Genomic DNA, 27,891 nt, shown 5'->3' on the forward strand with positions numbered 1-27,891 from the left:
CTCGTGGTTTAAACACGATTCAAACTCATAGTTTTAATGAGGTTTGAATAAGTTTATATTTGTGGTTGAACTAGGTTTAGACCTGGTTAAAACGAGGTTTGAACCTCATTAACGAGTACAACAAACCAATTTTTTTTTTTTTTTTATTTAACGTTGGCAACATGCGTTAGAATGGCAGGTATTACATGTAACAACCAGATAATTATTGATAAATATTTTAAATGAGAATCTGAACTTCTGTCTGAACTGAAGCACACTGGTGTTGTGCCAGCGGCGTTGAGCTTGTGAGTGCAACGGCATTAAAAATTGTCACCACAACATTGAAAGTTATGTTCTACTGTAATTTTGGATTCAGCGTATACAAAGCAGCGGTGCTGGGTCCCTTGGGTGCCGCAACACTACGTACTAAAATGAGTTTTTATTTATATTTTTCTCTCCACTCGCCTCCCTCACTCTATTAGTTGTGGCTTGCCATGGAAGAAAAGAAGAACAAGGTGAAGGAAGGATGCGAGAGGAGCAAGAAATTAGGATTTTGGTCTATGATTCATTTGGTCACTTTTATGAAAATTGCTCATATTATTATAGGTGACATCTATTCTATTTCTGTTTTTAAATATTTTGATTTCGACTATTTGATTTTCACCTAAAATGATTTTATTGTATTTTCTCCGGATTTAGTGAACTTCTATCATACATCTTTTTGTATATCGTAGCACTGATTAGTCCAAACATTTTGACTAGTTGATTTTATAATTTCTTTGGGTAAATGGTAATTAATATGTTTTATATGATTTATATAAAATAGTAATTTTGATATTTTTAATACAAAAATTACGAATGAATATGAGCATTTGATTGGGTAATAACTAGTTGTTATTATTGTTGTAATAATATGTGAAAAAGTAAATGCTAGTTATTTACTAATGATGGTTGGAGACTGACTAACCTATGCAGGATTGTGGGCCGACGAGTTTTCTTTTAAACATTGTGGTTTGATTTTATTATCTACTAATTCATGTGATTTGCATCTTGGGAGATATAAGGAAATGACTATTATGCCGATGTGCAATAGTGATGACTATATTTATTGAGCTAATGGTTATTGATTTATTGATTACTAAAAAAATATTACGAAAGCCATCACTCGTTTAATTAGTGTGATTACTTAATGCATATTTTTGTATTATTTTATTATTATTGAGACTGATTTTGATTATTGAGCATGAGATATGAGAATTGATTTGATATTAATATAGAATAAATGAACATCATGTGTATACTCTTATATGATTTTGTGATATCACTACATTGATACGGATTCCAATAGTCTTCATAAATTCTTCAATTTTGCTTATTTATATGATTTTTTATTGATTACACTATTACAACGTACAATTTAAGAATGATTGTTTGTTGTTGGGTCATTTCGATATCCGTACTAGATTTATTGGTTTATGCATTTCATCATTCCCGTATTGTAATATTTTATTGCCTTCGTATCGTACTGGTTTACTATTGTGACGCCTCAAAATTTAATTTAGAATAAGATTTTTTTTTTTTCTTTTAACAAATGAAAATCTGAGTTATCTAATATCATCTATAAGTATAAACAGCAAAAATAAACTTTATAATTCAAAACATCAATGTTGGCCAAACAAAAAAATGAAAATGATAATTAAGAGAAAAAGTGAGGAGAGAGAAAAAGAAAGCAAGAATTTGAAGGCCGTAGAGCGATTTTCGTTAGTCAACTATGTTTGGAGATTTACTCTTCTTGCTATAAGTAATCTATATCCTATTTATGATTTCAATAATTTTATGTTTTTGAGATTTTTTGACATCTAAAAATAGTGTTTGAGTTCAATTAAAGCTTCATAATGTTGTTTTATATAATATCTGAAAATTTGATAAATTTCTAAAAATATGAATTTTTTCTGAGTAAGATTTTATGTTGTCTACCTTTAAGTCATTTTGACAGTTTCTAAATTAAGCATAATTATGTTTTATTTATTACGATGCATTGAAAAGAAGTATGAATATGTAGTTGAGCAATCGCTGGTTTCTATATTGCTATTATAATACTGTGATAATAATATAAGTATGAAAAAAAATAAGTAAAGACTAATTATTCACTGATGTTGATTGAAAACTGATTGATCTATAGGATGATAGGTCGATGTGTTTTCGTTTAAGTTATGATTTGATGTTATCTTCGTCTGAGACATGTGATACACTGATTGAGAGTTATAAGGAGATGATTATTATACCAATAAGCAAAGAATGACAACTCTATTTATTGGTCTAATGGTTTACTAACACTGATATGATACTAAAAAATTACCAATTAAACTAGGTCTTCTTACTTGTTTTATGACAAACTATTGTTATAACTTTCTTACAATTTTCTAAAATAATTTTTTGATCCAAAAATTTGATCCAAAAATTTTATGAGCTAATAATTTTTATACTAAAACATTATTTAAAAAAATACAATAAGAAAACCATCCCAATTTAAACCTAAATCTATCAATAAAGCACTTTTATTAAGTGCTTGAAAAAAGTAAATTTTTATATAAAACTAATTCTTGAATTAAAAAGCATATAGTTTTTAATTTGATTATAAATTTACTTACAAGATCACTAATTTTATTCATAATAATAATACCAACTAATACTATAACTAATTGAATGAATAAGTCATCATAAAGTCAAATAAACATGAGAGCTGAATTTATAATAAATGGCTCCATACAGAGCAAATAACCACAATTTCTATAAGGCTGCCCCACATGCATCAATTTAAGGCTTCATTTGGGACGGCTTTTTTATTGCTTTTTAAAACGGAGTTGTAGTACAAATTTTTTAAAATTTGTATTACAACTCCGTTTTAAAAAGCAATAAAAAAAGCCGTCCCAAACAAAGCCTAAATGTAGCACAGCAACAGTATAACAGGAAAGCGAGAAAGAAATGCATAGAAATTAATAATGATCATCTCATCCTTAATAGAAATGAGCAAACATAGATAATACCAATATTCTAATGAAGAACAAATACTTATGGTTTATTTGGGACAGCTTTCTTATTGCTGCTTAAAACAATATTTTAGTAGACAAAAATTAATTTTTTTTACTAGAAATTGTATTAAGAAGCTGTTAGAAAGCCGTCCCAGGTTTCGTTCGGGATAGACATTTTTTTTGCTTTTTAAAGCAACTTTCTAGTAAAAAAATAAAATTTTTATACAAAAAAACAACTTTAAGAAGCAGTAAAAAAGTGAGTCCCAAACGATGTCTTAGTCTTCGTTTGGGACGGCTTTCTTACTGTTTTATAAAGCAATTTTTTAGTTCAAAAACTGCTTAAATTAAATTTTTTTTCTGAAAAGCTACTTTAGAAAGCAATAAAAAATGATCCGAAGAAGTTCACATAACAACTCTTAACACATTACACACAGCATAGTTTACTGCATTTCATTTATCCAAATCAGAATAAAAAGAATTAATAATTTTCATTACAATCTCAGTCAGTATAACATTTTGAAAGTTTTCTCTTCAATCTTTCAGACGCAGGTCAGCACAGATTTACACAAAGAGGGGTGCTAAAACCCATATAAATAGTCACGCTCATACATACATGATGACAATAATGTACAACATGCGTTTAAACTTGAATAAAAAGCAAAATGCTCTGAAGATTGGAAGTAAAAGAAGTGCTTCTCTTTTTTTAATTTAGCTATGAACAGTTGAAGAATATCAATGTTGCTTCTACTATCTATGTCGGGGTGGTGGATGATAAGAGGATGTCTTACTGGAATGAGGAGATGGCTCAGGGCTCTCGTACACCTCCAGATGTGTAGGCAACATTTTCAGAAAGCTTCCATGATTTGTTTGATTTGAAGAAGTTTCAGATTCTATGGTTTCAGCATCTGACTCTGCAGATCAACAAGAGTATTTAATATTTATCACATAATTAGAGTTCAACCAGTTCATAGAAAATTTGCAGACTTGAATGGTATTAGGGAGCTACCGAATAATGACTTGATAGAAGGTCTTTTAGGTTTGTTGTTCTTTTTCTTCAATTCAGCTGCGTGTAAAGATTGTTGATGGTGCATTATAACATATAACAATATGGAGTAGATAGAGGAAATATGATATAAGAGTTGATAATTTGTAAAAGCATGAGAGTACCTATGCCCGATATGTCAGGGTCGTTCACAATTTCAAAGTTCTTGTATGTGTAACCCACAAAATTGACATCTTTTGATGAAAGCATCTGTGATAGAGAAGGAAATAAATATAATCAGTGATCTACAAGCAACTCAGACATTTAACCTTATAAAATTTCAACACATTTTTGGGAGAAATTATTAGATGCGGAGTCCGGACGTAGACATATGTCCAGACATTCACTTAAAATGTGATACATGGAGTGTGCTTTGCCGCTTTGGTTGCATTTTTTTGTGCGCTTTATTTGTGCTTTACATGTGCTTTAGTTGCGCTTTGACTGTTCTTTTGTTGCGTTTTTTAACTGTGCTTTACCTGCACTTAGGCTATGCTTTTGATGCGCTTGACTTAAAGTTCCACGGTCAAATTAAATATATAAAATAAAAAATAAATCCAACTGAATATTCACGTGTCCACTCCACGTGTCAACATCAAAGATATGTCCAGACTCCGCGCCTAATAATTTCTCCAATTTTGGACAACTTTTGCTTTTCATTATTAAGAAAAAAAAAATGAAACAAAACAGAAGCACGATTCTGAGAAGTCTGCAGTCATGATCCATTTGTAGCGGTCCTTGGACAAAATTAAGAATCCATTATCGTAGAATGTAGGAAATCCCTCCGTGAATAAATTTTGAATAAATAATGCCAAGAGGTAATTGTAGAATGTTACTAAAATAATTTATAAGGAGAGCAAGGTCCATGTCAGATTGCAAATGATGAAATCAAGCTTTTACACTACAACATTTAATTTTGTATTTAAAAAAAAAAACTTGGTCTTCAATCATTTCATTACGAACTTCATAGTCATTCTCATGTCTTGTTCAATTTTAACTTCATTTTAAAAATCACAACACTCAGCTTGCTTGTTCATGACTTCAAACTATAAGCATGAAATCAATATATCATACGTGTAGACCTCTAAAAAAGCACTTAGAAGGTAAACAATGCGACATAACTAACAAATTGAATTATGTTCAGGCAAAGTCGAACATATACCTTTCTCCAAGGTCCAGACTTTGATGAAGTTTGCATTGCGGTTGCTGTCTGTAAGGCGAAATCCATAGCAGAATGTTAGCAAAGAAAAAAAGGAACGAAAAACAAGGTGAAAATTATTCCCTGGAATGGTGCAGAACGCCTAACATGCTTGATTTTGTAAAGAACTGAACGCTAACAGGTAAGTCTGGAAAAGACCAATTTTCCCGAAAGATTATTTTTAAGAATAGCTTCCAGAGTTCAGTTCAGAGTCAACAATCTAACATCCACCATCAAAAACATTGAATTCAAATATAAAGAGGAAGAACCTCAATGCACACTTCAGCACAACAAGAATATGTGAAGAGTTAGATTAGTGCATATAGTTCCAGAATCAGAATAAGAGACACGAGAAGAAAGCCAATGGGTACGACAACAAATTACAATCGGTTCATTTAATCATTATATAAGATGAAAAAGCTCAAAATTCAAGGCACAAAAATTTTTGTCCTCCACAAATTTTAAACAATAATTTTGTAAAAAAATAATAATCCAAATGACTCTACAGGCCAAGGCACAAGGGGTAAACCTCTATTCAGTAGATTGATTTGATTATAATAGAATATGGAAAAGCTAAACTTTGAGTAAGTGCATCATACAAAAATCACTTTAGTTTGTTTAGGGTCAAATTAATAAATAAGCATAAAAGTATGCAAGCAGTCTACACTATTGGAAGCATTCCTATATAAATTCAATAGAAGATAGGAGACTTGCCTCCTCAAACTTCTCAAAATTTTGAGTGTCCAACTCATCATTAACCTCTGGTTTGAAAGCAGCTTCCATCTGGTAGAGTTTATCCCATGGCATGCCTTTAAACCAGGGGTGTGCCTAAAGAGCACACAAATGTTAACATCTACTGCCAACCTAAAGAGAATCAGAAGTAAAAATAAAATCAAATAATCGCTATAACATAAAACCTTTATTTCCTGGGCACCTCGAGTGCCAAGCCTCTGTTCAACGTTGCATAACAACTTGCTAATGAGATCTTTTGCTTCTGGTGAAAGCTTTGCCTCATCAGGAAATTTTAGGTAATGCCTCCAATTAACAATCTGCATATAATCATTATGCATGTAAACAACTGTAAAATTCTGGTTAGATTTGGCATGAATCATTGTTTGAACGCAAGTCTAGTCAATAAACTCCATTCAGAGAAATACATTAGCATCTATTACATATGACTTTACAACAGGAGCTATGATCATTTTTTTCATTGTAACTAGATCAGCTAAGAATTAAAACCTGCTGCTCTAAAGCAGCTCAAATTTGCTTAACAATATGTTCCTCTTACAACATTTCTCCGCAGGTCTTAGTAATATAATATTATTACATTTTCTGCTTTTGTAAATAAATGATTTATAAGCAAAATGGTAAAGAAAAGATACAACAATAAAAACAACAACAACATCAAGCCGTTATCCTACTACGTGGGTTAGCTACATGAATCCTTTATCTCCATTGTGTCCTAATAAGAGTCAATTTTTTATTTAAATTTAATAAAAATTATCATTTTTAATACAATCTAACCAAGTCTTTTTAGGTCTACGATTACCTTTCTTAACATAGGCCAAATCTAACACATCTACTCTACTAACCAAGACATCAAAAGGCCGTCATTTTATGTGATCAAACCATCCATAGTGACTCTCTAATCTTATCAGCCACTGGAGCCACTCAAACATTTTCACGTAAATACTCATTTCGCACTATCTCTAAAAGTGAAATCACTCATGCACTTGAGCTTCCTCATCTCTACAACACTTAACTTAATTTCATGCTTCCCTTTTAATGGCCAACATTTTGTGACATAAAGCATTGCAGGTCTCACCATCATCTTATAAAATTTTCCCTTAACTTTGAGGGGTACTTTTCTATCACATAACAGGCCGAATGCGTTCTTCCACTTCAACCATCCAACTTGAATTCTACTACTAATATCCCCAACTATTTCACCATCACTTTGAACAATAGACCCAAGATATCTAAAACATGTATTTTTATTAATGACTTGATTGCCCAAAGTCACAATCCCGCCACTAGAACTATTATTACTAAAATTACACTTCATGTATTCAATTTTAGATATGCTCAAACGAAAATATTTAGACTCTAAGGTTGACCTCCATAAATCAAGTTTTCCTTCAACTCCCTCTCTAATCTTATCAACAAGAAGAATGTCATCAACAAAAAACATATACCAGGATATATCATCTTGCAAATGTTTGGTGAGAACATCCATGAATAAAAGAAAAAAGATATGAGCTTAAAGCTGATCCTTGATGTAATCCAAATGAAATAGGAAAATACTTTGTCAAACCGTCTTGTTGCGTTTGAACACAAATAACAACTCTTGCATAATATCCTAACTAGATTGAATATAAGCATTATTAATTTCTTTATTTTCTAGAACTCTCCATAAAACTTTTCTTGGAACTTTATCATATGTTTTCTCTAAATCAATAAATATCACATGTAGATCCTCCTTATTCTCTCTATACTTCTCCATCAAACCTCTCAATAAATGTATAGCTTCCAATAGTAGGCCTACCCACAATGAATCCAAATTGATTTTGAGAAACATTAGTATCACGTCGTAGCCTATGCTCAATAACTTTCTCCTATAGTTTTAATGTATGACACATTAACTTAATTCATCTATAATTCACGAACTTTTGTGCATTACCTTTATTCTTAAAAATAGGAATCAACATACTCCTCCAATCATCTGACAATTTTTTAGTCTTCAAAAAAATATTGAAAATTTTCATAAGTCAAGAAATTGCTTCATCTCCAAAGCATTTCCACAATTGTAAAGATGAGATAAGAAAACAAAAATAAACTCAAGAAATGAAGCTCGTGTTACAAAAAAATCAATATGAAATTTTCACGTCACAAAGTACTTGTTAATTTTTTTTTTAATCTACTTATTTTTCTTCTAAACGGAAGCGCATTTTGGCTTATGCACACGTTAGGAACACCCGTCAACAACTTCGAGAAATAGAGTTGCATGTCATACTTAGCATGAAAATGTTATTGCTGGGTAAGGGCTAAGAATAATGCTAGAACTCAACTGTGAACACCCAAATCCGTCATAACTTAGGCCAATAATAAATTCCATATACATGAAAATTGCTAAAAAATCCTCAGACATTCAAACAAGTCAATAAGGTCCTTTTGACTAAAATTTCAAGTGTATGTTTCAACTTCAAATATTTTATGAGCCAAGTTTGAGCTAAGATTACTTATCATATTTGTGTGAGGAGATGAGGTAGTTTTGGCTGAGAGGTTATGGGCATAATGCGAGGAAGAGCCAAAGAGGTTGTTCGCATTATGGTGTGTTAGACAAGCGTGTTGTTCAAGGACACATGTGTCCGACATGCATGTATGAATTTTTATTATTATTTTTTTTAATTGGACACGCGGACATATGTTTGACAAGTGTCAAAGGTGTGTTGCATGCTAATGCATGCCAACTTCATTTCAATTTTATTGTAATTTGAATTTTATGTTTTTTCTACCCTATGATGGAAGGCAAACAATGATCATGTGTAGGTTGTGCTCTTGGACATGCTATTCCTTTGGTGTGCTAGTTTCTTTGGTGCCATGTCATATTTGGGCTGACTTGGGTTTGGCCCAAGTTCCATGGGTGTGGTTTTGTTGATTCGGGTATGTGCTGGCTGTTTTGCCAACTGATGTCTTGATTGCTAGGATTCAGTTGCCTTTATTTGACTCTTTTTTCTGCTTTTGTGCATCTCCCAGGTTCATTTCCCCTTATTGCCTCTTTGATTCTTCTGCCTGTCCCAATACCCCCCTGGCGCCTTTTCCGTTCGTTGGTTGTTCCTGTTTCCCGCGTGCTCCTTTGTGTGCTGCTTCAGGCGGTTGACTTTTGGTCTTTTATCTCCCTTTATCTTATTGGTTTAAGTGGGCGGCTGTTTAGCTATTTGGTTCCCTTTCTTCACCTATATATTGGGGCTGTTTTGTGGCATTTGGAGGAGAATTTTGGTGAGTGATAAACACTAAAATCTGAGGGTTTCTTCTTTGATAGCTTGCAAGTTATGTCCCCCTTTCTCTTCTCCTCTCTATAACTTCGTCTTGGGCTTCTTATCTATTCTTCTCTCCGCAAGTTTCCACTCCATTTGTTAGCTTTCTTCTAAAGCATTTGAAGGTATTGGTTGGCCGGTTTGTTAGCATTTGCCGGAGGAGTTTGTAGTGGACGTTGGCCCAAAGTTGCTATGGTGGACCTATGATTTTCATGTCTTTGAACTCTAATTATTTTACCTACAATTTCGATACATGTGAGGTGACCACTAGCTGGTTGTTCTGAGGGTAGTTTTTATTTTTAATTTTCTTAGTGTTTAACTTCTATTTATTTTCAAGTTTGTTTGGTGTTGGCTTACTAAGTGTTGAATTGAGTCAAATTCTAACTTCTTTTGTGTTCTCCTTTGTTTTTTTTTTAATCCACTTAGCTTGCATCACATGTGTATCGTGTTCTGAATGTGTTAGATACTATATACTACTTTCTAATGAAGCGTTCATGCATCATATGTGAAAGCTTACAAAGTTAAAGATGAATGTGGATAGGAAAAGTAATGAGGGCATACTTTGCGAAAAGAAAATATCAATGGAGAGACTTCATTTGGGGTGACTTATGCTTTTTTTGCTTTTACTGACAAAACTTTTTAAAATATATTTTCTTAACCACAATTTTTATGAGAAAGAATTATGTCAGAATATCCTGAAACAAATTATATCAACATGGGCTTAAAAATCATAGGATTTTTCTTGAGATTATTGTAACGCAAACTCTTCATATACAACACAATGTCAAGGATATTAAATAGTTTTCAAGTCCATCCTAATACAATTTATATTAAGATATCCTAACACATATTTTCAATTTCTATTCTTTTCCAAAAAGAAAACTTTCGGCAAGTTTTGTGTACAATTTTGTATAATTTTTTCATCCAAACAAACAATGTCTTTTTATAAGCTAAAGCATTCAAAAGGCCATCCCAAATGAAGCGTTAAAGACATAATTTAGAAAATAGAAATTACATCAATGATGATAAAAGGGCTCCATTGTTGATATGTTATTGATAATCAAATTGGCATATTAGAAATGAAATGTCAAGATGGATATGTAATAAAATTAGAAAGTATAGAATTAGAAAATATTTTGCCAGTCTAAAGTAGTTTTAACATGTAAAGGAAAAAATGCACTATTACCACACACAAAAAATTACTGTGGAATTATTTGGAAGGAAAGCAGTAGACTAAAAACAAGTTGAAGTTGAAGATTCTCCCTCTATAGTTTAGCAAATAGACAAAATTTGGATTGGCTTCAGTAGATTTGTCCAATCATATGAGCATTCAAGTACGGTCAGAAACAACACATGGTCACCCTTGATCCATATAAGGGTCTAATTCAGATCCAATAAGCTTGATATTAGCTTAATTTTGTGTTTAATCTGTCAAAATAATTCTAGTTAGCTTAGTAAATTACTAAATAATTAAATAATATGTTTAATTAGACTATTTATGAATTTGTGATTTAATTAGTTTAATTAAGATTGATATAAGCCAAATAAATATATTAAAATTTCAAAATCATGTAAACCTTCAATCTTAAAATAATTAGCTAAATAATTTGATTGAATTTAACTTGATTTAGCACCTATAATACAAAACAATTTTGAAAGTTTAACAAAATAAAATTTATTAAATGTGGATTTATAATATTTATTAAATCCTAGTTGTAACCAAACAGATCCTTAGGTTTAAATTAGATCAAATCAAACCCAACCTACCTGGTTTCGATCAAAAAATAATATGAGATTGCATTGTTAGGTTGGGCTGTTACTTAATTAGGGATGAGCCTAATCTGATAACAATTATAATTAGGTTGGTACTCATGTCCCATCACGTCAAAACCCAAACTATTTGCAGCCCTCTGCTTATTCAATCTAACAATTATCATTTCTAGTCCTAATCTCTCTGGATAAGCTTCACTGAAACAAAAGACTACTCTTCAGTCATTCCTAGTATTAAACCAGGGGGAATGCCAAACCAGAAGGTGGTAAATCAACTTAAGGATAGGATAGCCGTGAAAAAAATTAAACAACAAGTTGGGCTATTTTATCATCTTATTTCCTTATTTGGAACCACAGAAATATTCCCTAAAAACTATTTCTTGATCATAATTTCATGAATAGGAGGACATGTCTTATAACATAAGCCAGTAAATAAGAAATAGAACTCAACATCCTAAAAGACTCATTGTGTAGGTAACAAGCCAAAAAGGTCATCATAGTTGCTTTTACCATAAATAAGTTTGAAAAAAACTGAAGTTTTAAGAAACTCAACCGATTGAATTAATCTTTATGATTATAAGCCTACTTAAATTGCATGAATACCTTTCTGCAGGTAGACATTGGATCTTCAGAGTAAAATGGTGGGTAACCGACAAGCATTTCATACATGATTGCCCCAAGAGACCACCTGATTAATTAAATTGCACAATCAGACAAAGAAAAGGAAAGGAAAAGAAAGTAAAATGATAAGAAATCTATAGCTTAAAGAGAAAATGAACAACCGACCAATCACACTCCATGCCATATCCTTTCTTCAGTAGAACTTCAGGTGCAATGTAATCAGGTGTTCCAACAGTTGAATAGGCCTGCTTTCCATATAAACAAATGTAAATGAAAATCCTAATCAGTAATAAGATAATCTGATTTGATCTTTACACAAAAAAGGATAACAGAGGACATCAATAATCCATGTATATACTTTACAGTTTAGTCCATTTCTATTCCGAAAGCTTGAGACTTGCAACAAGGCAGTATTATGAAATGAAACAGATCAAAGACAAGCTGTATGACAATTTTCAGTTTTTATGTAGTATCAGAGGGGTACATAAGACTTGAGAAAAAAAAAATGCCAAAATTATAGTAGCAATTTTCTTAATGAGACCATATATACTGCATTTTAGAGAAATGTAGAAGACTTTGCAAAATTAAGGAAAAATAAATTTATTTGGCTTGCAACTTTTTGCTTTGACTGATTGTTGACACCAAACGTAGCTAAACTAGCATAGATGAGAGTATAATATCCCTCAATAAACTTCGAAGGAAACAAAAGCATACAATCACAACATAAAGTAAATTATAAAAAGGTAACAATGGCATGGAAAATAAATTTCAATATCATGATATGCATGGTGCAACAGACATTACCAGCGTCCTTCTATTCTTTTGCCAATGTAATAACTGTTCCTGTTGTGTACGCTTGGGTGCAACAGAAGTGCTCAAATTCTTATGACCATCTAACGGAGCCTTGACACCCACTCCATGATCAGGCTCGGTAAGGTTTGGAAAGCTACTACTATCCAAAGGTTTGCACAAACCAAAATCAGAGAGCTTCATATGGCCATTTCGATCCAACAATAAGTTATCTGGTTTAATATCCCTGTTGGAAATAAACAAAAATATTTCACATGTTATTCCACTTGAGGGAGGTGGTGCGAAGAGATAAACAATTTCTGCCACATTGATACCTATGGATATAATTATGTTTATGTATAGATTCAATGGCCAATACGGTCTCTGCAACATAGAACATCGCCTCATCTTCTGTTAATGTGTCCTTGCGCATTAGTAAAGTCATCATGTCACCTCCAGGAAGATATTCCATTATAAGATACAAATATTCTTCATCTTGGAAAGAACAGTAGAGTTTTACAATACAGGCGCTATCAACCTCCGCAAGAAGATTTCTTTCGGCTTTAACATGCTCCACCTATATAAAACAGATGCATAAAGTTCAGCTGATTTCATGGGAAGCAACTAAGCAAAAGAAAGGCATCAGGATACCTGTCCCCTTCTAAGCATCTCAGATTTTTTCAATTTCTTCATTGCATATACATTACCAGTACTCTTCTCCCTACATAATCTCACCTGCATGGAGAAAATAAAGATATGCAAAACTAAATTTTTTACAGGACAAAAAGCAAATAGACATTGAAAACAAAAGAACAAAAAATAAGTTATGACAATATGCACTATTTAAATCAAACGACATTTATTTTTAAGTTATTTAACAATTGAAGCAATGAAAAAAAAAAAAAGATGAGAATACAGGGACAAAATCTTATATCTGGCAGTGCTATCAACTGGATCGAACTTTATAAAGGTAGGTTCACAGAGCAAAGGGTTAGTAGATCAAGAAGCAAATTCCACTCCGACTCAGCCGGTCACAAAATAAGGCATGCCAAAATCTAGCTAGTATACTAGAGATTTATAATTTTTTCAATTAGATTACTCGCTTCAGCATCATATCAGATCCTCAAGGTGTTATTTGTGAGTTGCACCAAAAGGATTCATTGGCCTTATGGGTGTCAAAACAAGTTAACAACTTGGGTTCGGAACAGACCTGAAATTAACTAGACCAAGCTTATGTTAAGAAAGGTAGAGGCATGCCTAAAAAGACTTGGTTAGAAAATATTAGAAATGATTTTTTTCTATTAGATTTAAACGAGAATTTGACTTTTAATAGAACACAATGGAGAAAAAGGATTCATGTAGCCGACCCCACGTAGTGGGATAAAGGCTTGATGTTGATGATGTTGTATTAATTATAAGATTTATCGTCTTTGATAAAAAATAACAAGATTATATCTATAAGTAAAAACATCAAAGAAAACAATATGAAACATGTCATTTTTTGGGTCAAAACGAATTCATGGGTTAACCCGAAATTGGCCCGTTTAATAAATGGGTTGGAAAAACCCAACCCAAACCCAAATTTTTCGGGTGAGGTTTGGGTTGGGTTGGTGGATTGGTTCATTTTTTAACACCTCTAATTGGCCTATAGATTTGAAGTTTTGAATAGATAGCTAGATAAAGTAAGAAGAGATGAACACTTGATGTTGATGATGTTGTATTAATTATAAAATTTATCATCTTTGATAAAAAAATAACAAGATTATACCTATAAGTAAAAACATCAAAGAAAAAAATATGAACCATGTCATTTTTTGGGTCAAAAAGAATTCATGGGTTAACCCGAAATTAGCCCGTTTAATCAACGGGTTGGAAAAACCCAAACCCAAACCCAAATTTTTCGGGTGAGGTTTGGGTTGGGTTGGTGGATTGGTTCATTTTTTAACACCTCTAATTGGCCTATAGATTTGAAGTTGTGAATATATAGCTAGATAAAGTAAGAAGAGATGAACGCAAATGATAAATTAGAAAACCGACTAAAAAAATGAAAGAGCAAAGGCATCATAAGGCTATGGTCAAGTTCTTTTATCAAGGTTCATCGCAAGAATCAAGAGACAAAGCTTCAACATAAACGATTTCATACATGAAACAATTGATTTGTGGAACAACAGACCCTTTCAAAAACCATATGACTAAGAATCAAAATCCTAACATCAAATAACCAAGCAGACGTAGGTTGTAATAGCCCGTATTTTGACTCTGTCAAATATGAGCCCAAATCACAAACCATTTTCACCATATCATTAATATTATAATATTTTAATAACACGATTTTTTTTTAAATTTTTAGCACTGATAAAAAGTTTTAAGAATTTGACACATTAGTACAAGCATGAATTTTGAGACCGCCAGGTGTTTGTTTTGCAAACCAATTTCATCAATATTTTTTAAATAAAATGATTTATTTTATGAATATTTTTCTATAATTTTTAAAGTCTCAAATAAATTTATATGAATTTTATACTAAAAATTATTTAAATTATATTAATATTATATTAATATTTTATCATAAAAATCTATTTCCATTAAACTAAAATCCCTTAAAGCCATTAGTTTCTTCATTTCGGCTAACAGAGAAATCAATTAGGGAAATTTGAGAGAGAACATTTTTAGATTTTGAGGTCACGGAGCGATTTTAGTCATTCAGACCAGTTGAAAGATTTGCTCGTATGGTTGTAAGGAACTATTATCCTATTTATAATTTCAAAGATTTTGTGCTTTTGATATAATCCCGATCAAATTTATATTTCCGTTTACGAAAAACAAGGATAATTTGGTATTGGTAAAATTTTCACCGTGTAACTTTTTATATGTTAAAGAGATTGAGATTATGAACGTTTTGAATAATTATTTGAGATTTTTTGCCCAGTGATTTTGAAAATACAATAATTTTTGCATATTCAGAAATTTATTTTAACATTTAGAAATAGTGATTTAGTGCAATTAAAGCTTTAAAATATTATTTTATGTGATATCTAGTAATTTGATTAAATTCTGAAAATGTGAATTTTTTCTCAGTATTATTTTTGTTGCCTATCATTATAAAATTTTAACACTTTCGGAATTAAGCTTAATTATATTTTATTTGCTGCAAAATTTTAGAAATTAATGTGAATATGTGATTGGAATTACTATTATAGTATTTTAATAATAATGTGTGTAAAAGACAAGTAGAAATTGGAAAGTGGTTGATCAGCTGGTTGGAGACTAATTGACATGTACAGGATGGAGAGTCGACAAACTTTCATTTAAATATTGTGGTTTGGTGTTATCCTCAACTAATTCATGTGATACTAATTGGGAGTTATAAGAAGAATATTATTGTGCCGAAGGACAAAAGATGTCAACTCTATTTACTAACACTGATATGATACTAAAAAATACTGTGATATCCAAAACTCTAATTTATTTAGAGTGACTACTGAAATGAATGTTATTGAGGCATTTTTTATATTATTGAATGGATTAATTATTAAAACTTCTACTAATTTATTGATACAAAAAAGCCTGATATATATAAATTGATCAGTGATATACAAGATGTATTGAATATACGATTAAGATATTGATTTAATGTTGATATAAAATAACTGGATAATATGTGTACACTCTAATATGAGTTTACAACATTGATCTGATTTTGACAATCTTTATCAATGATGTGATTTTATCACTTTATACGATTTCTCTACTGATTGTAGTATTGATATGACGATTGCTTCAATGATTTGACACTCATACTGATTTACTGTCTTATGTACCGTACACTTTTATTATTTTATCACTGATTAAATAATCATATGAATGTAATTGTTATGATTTGACTGTTGACATGCATATTACTCATTTGTCGTACTTTAAGTTCAGTTATAGGTTTAAGTGACTTATGGATTTTTTAAGCACATTATATGTGATTAAATATTTTCAGGTCATGATAGAGGATCAAGAGTGGAGATTGATAAGGATTCTTCAGGTTATATTCCTTTTTATTTTAATTATTTTTTTGTACTCAAGACAGAGTAGTTGTGGATGATTGTATAAATCCTGGATAGTGTATATAATTTTTGGGAATTGAATATAGATGTATATAGTGATGTTTTAATCAATAATTTTATTTATGTTGCTATTGATATTGATAAAAAAGTTAAGTAGCTCTGGTTGTTATTTATTAAAACATAAAATAATAATTCTTTTAAATTAGATTATGAAAATCATCTTTTCTAGATATTTTGCACGACTTATTAGCTCAATAACATGATGCACTTAATTTATGACATTTAATGGTCAGCATTTGATATTTAACCAAAACTGATTTAGTCAATATTTTAAAGCAAATATAAATAATGGTATGAGAATTATAAAGCTTTTTAAAATTCAAGCAATCATTGATGTGGACATCGATCAGAGGTTCAAGCATGTGTATCGCCGAAGACAGCGCAGATCGACGGCTACGATTCAGAGCCTTTACTTTTGATGTATTTCATATTTTATTTAGTTTGCATTTCAATTTCCTAGTTTACCCCTATGGGGAGTGTTGTCTTATTATAGCCCGAAGGGCATTTGAGTACTTTTCATTTCTTTATGTTAAAAGACCTATATATAGTGGTCTCATGCTTTGTAATAGGGTAATGAATATTTGAATGAAAATCATGTTTTTGTTTCTTTTCCTTCTTGCATGAGAGCTTGAAGAGAGAGAGAGAGAGAGAGCTCAAGGGGAGCAAATCGCAAGGCCCACCAGTTGTTGGAAAAGTCCGCGGCTCGTGGTTAGTTTCTTTATCACCTCGTGCGTGTTTTCCTCCAACCTTTCCTCCACCCCCGAGAAACGTCACCTCAAAACCTAGTTGCCGCCGCCTCCTTGGACTCCCACCGTCGGCCACCCCCACACCACCGGCCGGCCACCTTGCCGTCGGTTCCTTTCCTCTCCACCGCATTTTCCCCACACCTCCTTGACCTAGTTCCCATAAAATTTGAATTGCAAAATTCAAATTCTTTCCGAATTTAGAAAGTTGATGAGGACATCGAAGATCAACGGCTACGATCGTGTCTATTTATTTTGATGTTTTTTATTTGTTATTTGTACTTTTCCATTTCTATCCTCACTTGAGGGCTTTGTTTTATGTTTGCCCTAGGGGCAATTGTGTCTTTTTATTTTCCTTCATGTATTTGGCTATTTAAGCCTTCCCCTTCCTCTTGGAAAGGGATGATGAATATTGATATGAAAATTTTGGTTTTGGATCTCTTTGTGAGTTCTAGAGTTCTCTTTGTGAGTTCTCAAGTGAGGAAAGCCTAGGAGAGGCTCCAAGCAATACCCAACAGCCCCTTGGTGGAGCTCTTGGTTTTCTAACCCATATCTTTTCTTCTCCTCTACCGTTTCCCCCACCCACCCGTCGGCACACTTGGCCCCAAGGCCACCGGCCACCTCCACTCACCTCTGATCTCCAGCCGCCGATCTCCAGCCGCCGGACCTCCAGCCGCCGGCCTCCCGCCGCCGGGCCTCCCGCCGCCGGCCTCCCGCCGCCGGCCTTCCTCTTTGCCACCACCCACCCGAAATAAACCCTCCTCCATCCCCTCCATTTTCCCTCATTGCATTTGATTAGTTTCCTAATTTGGAGAGGTCACTTGGAGGGAGTTTCAAATCCAAAATTCAAATTTGAATTAGGAGTTAAATGCCTCCTTAATTTCCTCCCTTCATTAAGGAATTAATCACAGCTTTAAATCTGAAATTTAAATTCAGATTTAAGGATTAATTCACTTAATTAATTGGGGCCCACTTATTTGAAATGAAACACAATCCCCTCCTCCCCCCTATAGGCCGGCTCACTCATCCCTCTCTCTCATTAATTTTATCCATTATTACTCCCTTAGTAACTCCCCAAATTAAGCCCCATTCAAATTCAAATGGGATTGATGAATCTTTTCATTCCTTAATGAAAATCACTGATTAGGCAAGCAATTAAACCATTCTCTAAAACGTATCCCTCTCCTGGATGCCGCCAGCCTAATCATCTCCCTTCCCCTCCTTCCCAAAATTGATTCCAAACCTTCTAGTCATACGGTACTCCTTCTCTCCCAACTTTCCTTGCTGCTGTTTGAGAATTTCAGCAAATACTTATGCTGTCCCGCTATCTATAGAAGCTACACTTGCTGTCCAAATCTCAAGGACAGCCCAGTCTACACGTCCAGAAACCTGGAAACTGCTGTCCAGTAATTTCAGCCCACAATAGTTGCTGTCCAGTTGTCCAGGGAGTTCCCAACTGTTGGCCAGAAGCCCCGGCACCATTCTAGTAACCAATCCCAACTCTAACGAAGAATTCTGGAAGACAGAAACTTGCTGTCCAGAGTTCTCTACAAGTCCAAGCTGCTGGCCACTCTGCCGAGACTGCTGTCCAGAAAATTCGGCACGTGTTCTTTGCTGCCCCGCCATTTGGAAGGGCTCCCGAGGGCTGTTTGAGATAGCCGAAAATATCAAATAGCTGTCCACCACTTCCCCAACATCCCAACCTCCAACGGGACTCCACATCTTCTTCTACGGGTGAACTCCTCACCAACTCTTGTTTGTTCTTGGTTTATTTCTCGAATGTGGTTGTAACTTGACTCATGAAGATTATGTTAATCTTTTCTCCGCTAAAGCCTAGTGAATTAGAGAGTTGAGTGAGTGGACACTCATAGTGATTATTCTCATTGTTAGTCTAGGGATATTTGTGGAAAACCATTCATGTACGCAACGTTAGATTGACTTGATTGTTATATGATCTTAACTCTTACGCGTGTGATTCAACCTAAGCTCGTTTTCCCGCTCTTAAGGTTTTATTGCGTCGTTTAAATTCACCATCAAAATATAATTATTCGTTCTACGAATATTAAGTGTGCAAATTCCTTAAAGCAATTCATCCATGCAATTATGTTTTACATCAAAAGTCCATTTATGGAAGTTTTTGAATGAATTCAAATTCAAAAATAAAAAGATTTGGATTTATTTAAATATCTTCCTAGTCATCGTTCACATTAGGAAACTGCTTTTCCTCTTCTCCCTAACCCCCTCTCTCCCTCCATGCCGCCGGCCCCAATATTAGGCTCTCCATTAATTGTGCAATTAACCCCCCACCATATTTGAGCTCCAAATTGAATTCAAATATTTTCTCTCCCTCAATTGCATTAAAACCGAAATCAATTTCAGTTTTCAAATTCCCCTCCCTCTCTATAAGCCGTCGGCCACCCCTCTTGATGGGCTCCATTAATTGCTCATTAATCCTCCTTAATTACATTTGAAATTTGAAATTCGTTTCAAATAATTCCCTCCAAATTTACTAAAACCTGGAATTAATTTCAGATTTTAGTAACTCTCTTGTTACAATCATCCACCCTAAATCCCTTCTCACAAAACACCCGCCCCTCTCTCCTTGGCCGAACTCCCCCTTCCCCTTTGGAAATCCCGCCGGCTCCTCCCTCCTCCTCCTCCTCCTTCCAACGCAAGGACTCCCCCTCACCGCCACTTAATCCTCTTCTCCTTGAAGGATTCTCCAACGTCAAGCATGCATGGCGGACCCGGAGTTTGAGTGGGGATTAGTATTCAACGCCGACGGAAGCCTTAATATCCTACGATCCCCATTCTTTGACGTGGGATTTGAAGAAGACTCTACCGTTGATGGGTACTTGGAACGAGTTGTGCCGATTCTTGCGGACATCATCGACCGCCGAAGTCCAAGCTACGATTGGAACATCAACAGTCGATCGTTCCCGCCGTCCTCGCCACCGTCAACCTTCCCGTGGTTCAAGGCCGTTGGGTTTGCTACCATCCTTGTGGCATCGTTGAGTTTGCTAAAGATCTTCTTCCGCTAAGCCCTACTTGAGTGTGAGTGAGCAAGGTAACTCATTGCGAAATTTCTAAATATTAGTCGTGGGATTCTATTTTACTCCGCATTTGCTTCATTGTGATAATTTCGAGATCTATCGTTAATTGTGCCTAGACAACTAGTTGTAACTGCTTATCATAACATTTCAATAACGGAAAATTCTTGAGCCTTAACCTACGATACTCTAATCTTACATTAGTATACTTTGTGATTCTTATCGAATTCCACGTGCAATTCTTGAATGTATCACATCAATCATGCTTTAAGGGGTGTGAACCTACACAGCAGAAACATTTTATCAATCTTAATTATCTAATTCATAAAGCCAAATATGTATTTATAGTAATTTTAAAGATAAAAACCCTGCCTTCAGATGGACATTTCACCTAGCTTATTATACTTGCACTAACATTTACGGCTTTAAATAGTTCAGAACTAAAATTTCACAGGTTAAGAAATCCAATTAACTTGCTGCCCTTACACCCTCAATATTTCAAGTAAGAAATGTAAAAATATGAACAAAACTAAATATTCTTTGGTTTAGTTTAATGCAATAATATAAACCACAGCTTCTTCAGTTTCCCAAAACAACCAACCCACTCACCACAAAACATACCACCCACAAAAGATGAAGCAAAGTTGAGTCTAGTTCTACCAACTAGAAGTTGGACTTCCTGCTAAATGAAACTAATACTACATGTTCTGTTGGGAATCAATGAGCCAACTTCATGGGGTAAATGGATTCTATTATTCTAATGAGCACATCACAGGAAATTCAGAATCCATCTTGGCACTTCAAACATGAGTTTGGATGTTAAATAACCACGATTTATAGGAACCTTCAAAACCCATACACCAAACACCTTCCAGATGTAAAACTTCTACAAACTCTGTTGCCAGGCCAATTGAATCAACCGATATTAGTAAACCCAAATCTGCATCATCCTAGAGTGGAATAGATACTAAGTTCTTGTTATGAATCACTACGGATGAATAAAAAAAAAAAACAAGCAATACACTGCTGACTGTTGCTATCAAATAAACTATAAGATGTTTACAGGACATTACTCTGTAATAGTCATTGGACACATGTTGCAAATTGAGGTGACTCAAATTATTCTGCTAGTATCCAAATGCATTGATGTTTTATAACTAACGATTATGCCTGCCCAAAGCTTTACACAATACATGTTTCAAGGTTTCGAATAACTATAAAATTAAACTTATTTAATCAAGAGAAAAATCTATAAAAAGAGATGATAAACGAACATACTCGGATACATGCATATTGCTCATTTGATGTGTGTTCATATCCACTATGCAAAGCTACATTCTTAAAGTTAAACACCAAAGAGTATTTAACAGAAACTTTCACCAGCATAAACCTGATCCGGGAAGCTCTCAGAACTTAAGTTCAACACAAGAGGGAATAAATTGAGTAAACAAACATGGTTTAGCCAAAAGCCAAATCAAGAGCAATAGGCTCCTTGCAAACATAAAATAAACAAGGACATATGGTATCAAAATGGGACCTTCATGCAATCTAAATTTCGCCAAATTAAGAAATTTAACCATGACCCAAATCAGTCAAAATTTGATCTTATTTAAGTATTGAATGAGTCAAAATCAACTCGATAATTCAAGTCATACAAGTAGAATTTGTGACAAAAAAATTCAAGGAGTTCGGATAAGCCAAGAACTCACTCCACAAATCAAGCCAAGCAAGAAGAAAACCTAGGCAAAATTTGAGCAAAATCTCCAAAAAGGAAAACAAGGAAATCAAGATAACTCTCCAAAATTCACTCCACATAAATCTCTCTATGTCTTAGCCGCCAAAATAGAGGAGAATAATTCCAATTAATATTCTATTAGGGGTTGTTAGGTAGCTTGTATTAGGAATTTAAAGAATACATGAGTTTTACATTTTGAATTGTTGGGTATGAAACAAAATAAATTTTCAATATGTTTAAAATATCTTTCTTCCTAATCCTCTTCCACCTCCTTCCACACTTATCGTTTCCATCCCTAGAAATATCAGAGCTCTAAACCTCCACAATTTATAGTGAAATCGTTAACCCTGCAAGGAACATCATCTATCACTCTTAAACTAAGCACACAGATATTTGATTTTGCTTTATATTGAGATCACTTCATATGAGATCACATTACCCATTGACCATTGTGATGTTGAAGTAGAATTTGTCAACGCCAATCATCAGCTCACAAAAAGCTTCACAAAATCACTCATTGAAGTTTATTTTCATTTCCTTAGGAGGCACATAGGTATGCTAGACCTATTCATCAAAGATATTTATTCTCATTTTGTGCTTTATGATGTTCAAACATTAGCTATATAACCTTGCTTGTTTGAATGATCAATAAAATTATGGAACTTTGTTTCATCAATTAACAGCTCACTGTGAACATTTAACCTATCACTTGCTAAGGTTCTCTGGAGTTGATTTCTAAAGAATAATGGGATGTGAACTAACAATTGTTATTGACATCAATAGAAAATTTGTTATAGAAATTATGAACAAAATCATAACTAGAGGTAAAAAACTAACATGTTGCACGTTAAAGGGTTAATGACAAGCTACAAACCCTAATATTAATTTTTTCAAGTCCTAATATTTTTATAGCTAATATTTTTACAAAATCAGTTTGCAGTTTGTACATCAATTCAAAATCATTTCATCATAGTAAAAAAATTATTTAAGTAATTTCAAACTACTTTTAATTTAAAACTAATATTTTGATATTATTAGAGCTTGATATTGGGTGGTCCTAGTGATCTCATGATAGCCAACATGGTGAATTCTCATCTATTCAACAATCATGTAATGCATCCCATCCAGCTCTTAGTAGGGAAACTATAAATTTACCTAGATTTGGATTCTTTTTTTTATATATTTTTTATTTATTTTTGCCAAGATTTGGATTCATTTATAGGTTCAAGCTATGATTTAATGTAACCTTTCAATAAATGTAGCCTTCAAACAATGACTATACTAAAATGCCTTCAGGTTGCTCAAGTTCAAGCTCTAAAAATATCAAAATTGTAGACATCTATGTTTGGCGACATCTGTGAATCCTACCTTATTTTACATTGCAAAATCACTTTCTACGAAGAGTTCGAGCATCCCTACAATCAAAGGTCACAAAACATTCTTTCATCATTCTTTGATCATCACACATCATATCTACATGTGTAAGATGTTTTCATCATTCTACAATTTTTTTGATAGTTTATAGCATGTTATACTATGTCTCTAGGAGAAGACTTAGAAGAGGCATACTTGCCCATAATTAATATTAGGGCCCTCATACCGTTGTGTAAAAGAAGAATGTAACGATTTCTCCAACAACTTCCAAGCGAACAAATGGTTAGTAGACATAGTAGAATCCTAAGCATGTAGGGTGCTTAGGCTTAAATGTAGGCCAGTTAGACTTGACAACACAATTTTTTTTCTTTTTTCCTACTTTAATCTTTCTTTTTTCCAGCACATTCACCTTTAATTTTATTTCATTCTTAATATGAGATTGTATAAATTATATACTTTAAGTAAATTAATCTTTTTTTTTAATATCCAAGTCCCCTCTAAGTCGTGTGTTTAGCCATGATGCAGAGTTGGTGGCATCCACAATCTCTCTGTCTCTTGTTCATTAAGATCATCTAGTAAGATTTCAGAACTTTTGCTATTGCAACTGCTGCTTGAAATAGTTCATGGAGAAATTAAGGAAATTCAGTTGCTCTGTGCCTTTAGGCGTCTAACAAATACATTCATTGTTAGCTGAATTAAAAGGAAAACAAAAAAAAGACAACATAAATATAAGGCTAAGAAATAAAAGAAAATAACCAACAATTCTTAAATTCCTTACGAGGAAGGCATTCTTATAATTTTCTCTTAAAAGATTTTAGCATTTGATATCATAGGAAACCCTCAATTTGGTAATATAACACAATTGTAATGTGATGCTGAGTTGATTTTGGGTCAAAACCTAGCATTCATGCAAACATGTCATCAGAAACATAACATTGATAAAAGGTGGAAAAACTTTAAAAAGTTCAAGAAACAAGAAAATGTAAAACTTAAGAAATTCAAATGTTAACTAGATGGGACAAGCATTAAAAGCAAAACGTTTGGTCAATGATCATAGAATTTGAGAACTTGTGAAAAGATATTTCTTTCATTACTAACATAAAAACGGGCAACCAATTACTCAAGCAAAATGAACAAGGATAACTCAAACTGTTGTCATCTCTTTTAATTACCTCTATGAATACGCTTTAATAACTCTTTGCTATGAATGTAACACTATTGTCGTGTATAATATAGGTTGAGACAATTTTAATCAAATTTTTTTAGAAGCACTTGCTAACGAAATCTTATATTTCCTCTCCCTTTAACTCTCCGAATTCCCATCTTACTCATGCCATGCCTTGCTCCTCTCAATATTATTTGGCCAACTCGATGCATTTTATTCAACCATGTCTTGAGACATATCATTTTTTCCCACACTTCACTTATATGCTTCATATGTGTTTTATACCATTTATGAGTATGAACAAAAAAATATTATCAATAGACAAATAGACAAATTTTTTAATCAAGAAAACGGTAAATGATGTTTAAATTGTATGTTAATCCATAAAGCTAAAATAGCACGAGTAAGTAACGATAGAAACCTCTCCAAATGCGCCCCTTCCAATTATGGTCAGAAGTTCAAAATCATCAACCCCCATTTTGTGCCTTTGTAGACGCATGTACTCAGTTTCTTTTTTCTCCAAGCTCTTCAAGATGTTGTTCTGTTCTTCCTCAGAGACATCAGCATCAGCAAGCTTTCTCTCCAAGCTCCAGCGCCTGGATCCAGAAAAAATAGAACAAAATATACCATCAAAATTAGCCTCATCCTAACTTCATGGGTTAATGAATTTTATTCTATTAAGTGTTGCAGGATATGTTAAATTATTTTGAACATATCAATTTTACACAACTTTCTAGCAATGTGATCTTTAGTCAACCCCCCAATCCTCATTGATGAAACAAAAGAGCATTTGAGACAATAAATGTGCAAATTATCCCAAGATGCCCAAATTCTTACACAAACATTTAAAGGAGGAGAAACACTGCAGCCTGTGAAATTATTAATTTTATAGGAAAGTAGGGTATATTATGCATGCATAAAAGGATTGGCGATTGGTATATGACTAGCAAGTGATAAGCATATATATAGTTAGAGGAAATCCTTAGTAGAATCTACACCTAATTTTATATGGTTAATTGAGTAGACTACGGATAATAAAGTCTTATCCATCAAAAGCAACATCACTGTTATGCAACTATCAGCATAGAGCCCAAAAGATCATGTGACTTTTTGCAGGCCTTATGAAATTCTTGGGCGTCCCAAACAATTCTTACTTCGATTGAAGGCATTACTAGCACAAATTAAAATACCTTTGGCATCCATTAATAGATCCCAATACAACAAACCAACTTGAAAGTGTGTGCATGTGCATGTATGTACATGTGTGTATTACATTTTTTGGACAAAGTGGAATAAGAGTTCCTCAATTTATGTTTAAATAGAAAATAGTCTGGCTATAGCTTGATCGCTATAAAATACAAGAAGAACATATGTATTCCATATCAATTGTTAAGATCAAACTGCAGTATCATTGGCTAGATCTCTTCAATATTCTTTTCTTAGTTGTAGTTCTTAGTGAAAAAACTGTTCAAATTGGAAATGTACAGACGAAATAGGAATCTTTCATAGACGGAGATAACATCTCCCAAAGATAAGATATTGATAGCACTCTCTTGCAGCTAAAAAGATAATTTTTCTGATCAGAGACAAGAGCATACAACAATTATATGATGACTACAATCCTGAGAAGAAGCCAGATTAATTCAACATAAATAATTTATCCACCAAATGAGATGTGCCGGCCATGTACTTGAGTTTTCACATCACCCTCAATGATAGTTGAGAAAAAGCCAAAGTTTCTGACAAACAAACCTTAGAAGGACAACTTCAGTGAAATGAAAAATTTTCACCAACTAATAGCTCCAAGTGACATTAGAATAACTTGGGCGATAGGAACTATGTCAATGCCTTGCATTCAAGGTTCTGATAAACTACGAAGAAGATTAAACTCAAGGCAGAATACACATGCGAATATTCAGCTATCATAAAAGTAGCAAAACATACCAGAAATTATGGCCATTTATGCAATCCCTCTAACTACAATTAACTTGTTTGTTTGTTTTTGTTTAACATGATAAGCATTTACCTCTCCTTTCTGTCTTGTAACGACTTCATCTGAGACTTGTAATGATTTTCAATATACTGCTTTGCAGCAGCAACTTTTTGCTTGGTAACGTTGGAAGGAGCCTCATCAACTGGAGGCTTCTGCAAATCCTTCCCATTCCCGGTTTCCCTTTGTTTTGTTTGACCAGACTTCACTTTATCTCCTCTAAGATGCAATTTTTGGAACCAGCTCCTTGTAGACTCCATTCAAGTCACACCAGAACCATCAGATACACCAATCTAGGTCTGCTTAGATCAAACACCAAAAAGAAAGCAAAAAAGTAAACTAAACTGAATAAATCTAGATCAAGTTGCTTGACAATATTACATATGAACTACAAGGCAACCTAAAATGCTTCCAAACAGCATAAATCTTGTTCAAAAGTTGAATTTTGATCCCGAGACACTTAAAATACCCTTAAGATGCACAAAACCCTAGTTCAAAACCAGATCACACCCTCAGCTAGAACTAAGTACTAGAACATTAAGAAGGACAAAACTACAACATAAAAAGAAAGGGAAAAAAAGTAAAGCTGACTAATCCGCATTCCCAAAAAAGGATCAACAGGAAAAACCTAAGAAAGATAAAAGAACGAGACCGCAATCTCCCAAAGAGAAGCGCAGCCCATTCTAATTTAAAACCAAAAATTCCGTTTAAAAAACATACTTTAGCCTCCAGAAATCATCATACACGACAGCACCAACACAAAAAAACAAAACTAAACCAAAAAAAGCACAATTATAGAAGGACTACCGCAGAGCATGGCAGCAAACAAAACAGCCCCCAAACGAACTGCAAAATCCCAGATGAATACTACGAAACCCCCAAATTCCAAAACCCCCCAACAACTATTTCCCGGAACCCCGACTCTTCCATATCGAACCAAACTCAAAATTTGACGAGGAACTCTCCCCTCCCCTTGCCATATCTAAAATCAAAAACATCAAGATTAGCCGTCGCATGGAGAAATGGACGATAAGAAGACCCCACCTTGATCGCAAGAAATACTAAACTTCCAAGGGATTTTGCATCGAACCAAATGGCGACGAGCTCCACCACCGCCGCTTTGACTATCCCCAACTCTCACCTTCGACTGCTTTGTTTTCTGGTTCCCTGTCTCCTTGCACGACGAGATAAATTAATTATTATAAATAAAGTGACGCCTTTTCTAAACGCATTAATAATACTGTGTAAATTTAC

General features: G+C 33.5%; 1 protein-coding gene across 2 annotated transcripts; it reads right to left on the reverse strand.

The window, feature by feature from the left end:
• Positions 1–3,447: 3,447 nt before the first annotated feature.
• LOC110103377 (serine/threonine-protein kinase tricorner) lies at positions 3,448–27,838 on the reverse strand. 2 transcript variants are annotated; one of them, XM_020832064.2, is made up of 14 exons: positions 27,682–27,838; positions 26,674–26,936; positions 25,069–25,243; positions 13,117–13,200; positions 12,801–13,042; positions 12,481–12,712; positions 11,842–11,921; positions 11,659–11,743; positions 6,166–6,297; positions 5,963–6,076; positions 5,213–5,260; positions 4,179–4,263; positions 4,018–4,074; positions 3,448–3,922 (listed from the first exon to the last, which is right to left on the reverse strand). In XM_020832064.2, exons 2-14 carry the CDS (start codon positions 26,895–26,897, stop codon positions 3,759–3,761), a joined length of 1,722 nt encoding a protein of 573 aa, XP_020687723.1. In that variant the 5' UTR covers positions 26,898–26,936; positions 27,682–27,838; the 3' UTR covers positions 3,448–3,758. The 2 variants fall into 2 exon arrangements, with proteins under 2 accessions (XP_020687723.1, XP_020687724.1); XM_020832065.2 differs by lacking the exon at positions 27,682–27,838 and adding an exon at positions 27,445–27,657.
• Between the last annotated feature and the right edge of the window lie 53 nt (positions 27,839–27,891).

This window comes from Dendrobium catenatum, unplaced genomic scaffold (assembly GCF_001605985.2).
Source record: "Dendrobium catenatum unplaced genomic scaffold, ASM160598v2 fragScaff_scaffold_1056, whole genome shotgun sequence".
Classification (NCBI taxonomy): domain Eukaryota; kingdom Viridiplantae; phylum Streptophyta; class Magnoliopsida; order Asparagales; family Orchidaceae; genus Dendrobium; species Dendrobium catenatum.

Bases quoted from the DNA above. Each gene is read 5' to 3' on its own strand.
- LOC110103377 (XM_020832064.2), bottom strand. From the start codon at position 26,897: ATGGAGTCTACAAGGAGCTGGTTCCAAAAATTGCATCTTAGAGGAGAT. The intron at 25,244-26,673 runs GTAAATGCTTAT...TTCTGGATCCAG, and splicing joins TTACAAGACAGAAAGGAGAG to GCGCTGGAGCTTGGAGAGAA. The intron at 11,744-11,841 runs GTCGGTTGTTCA...TTAATTAATCAG, and splicing joins TATGGCATGGAGTGTGATTG to GTGGTCTCTTGGGGCAATCA.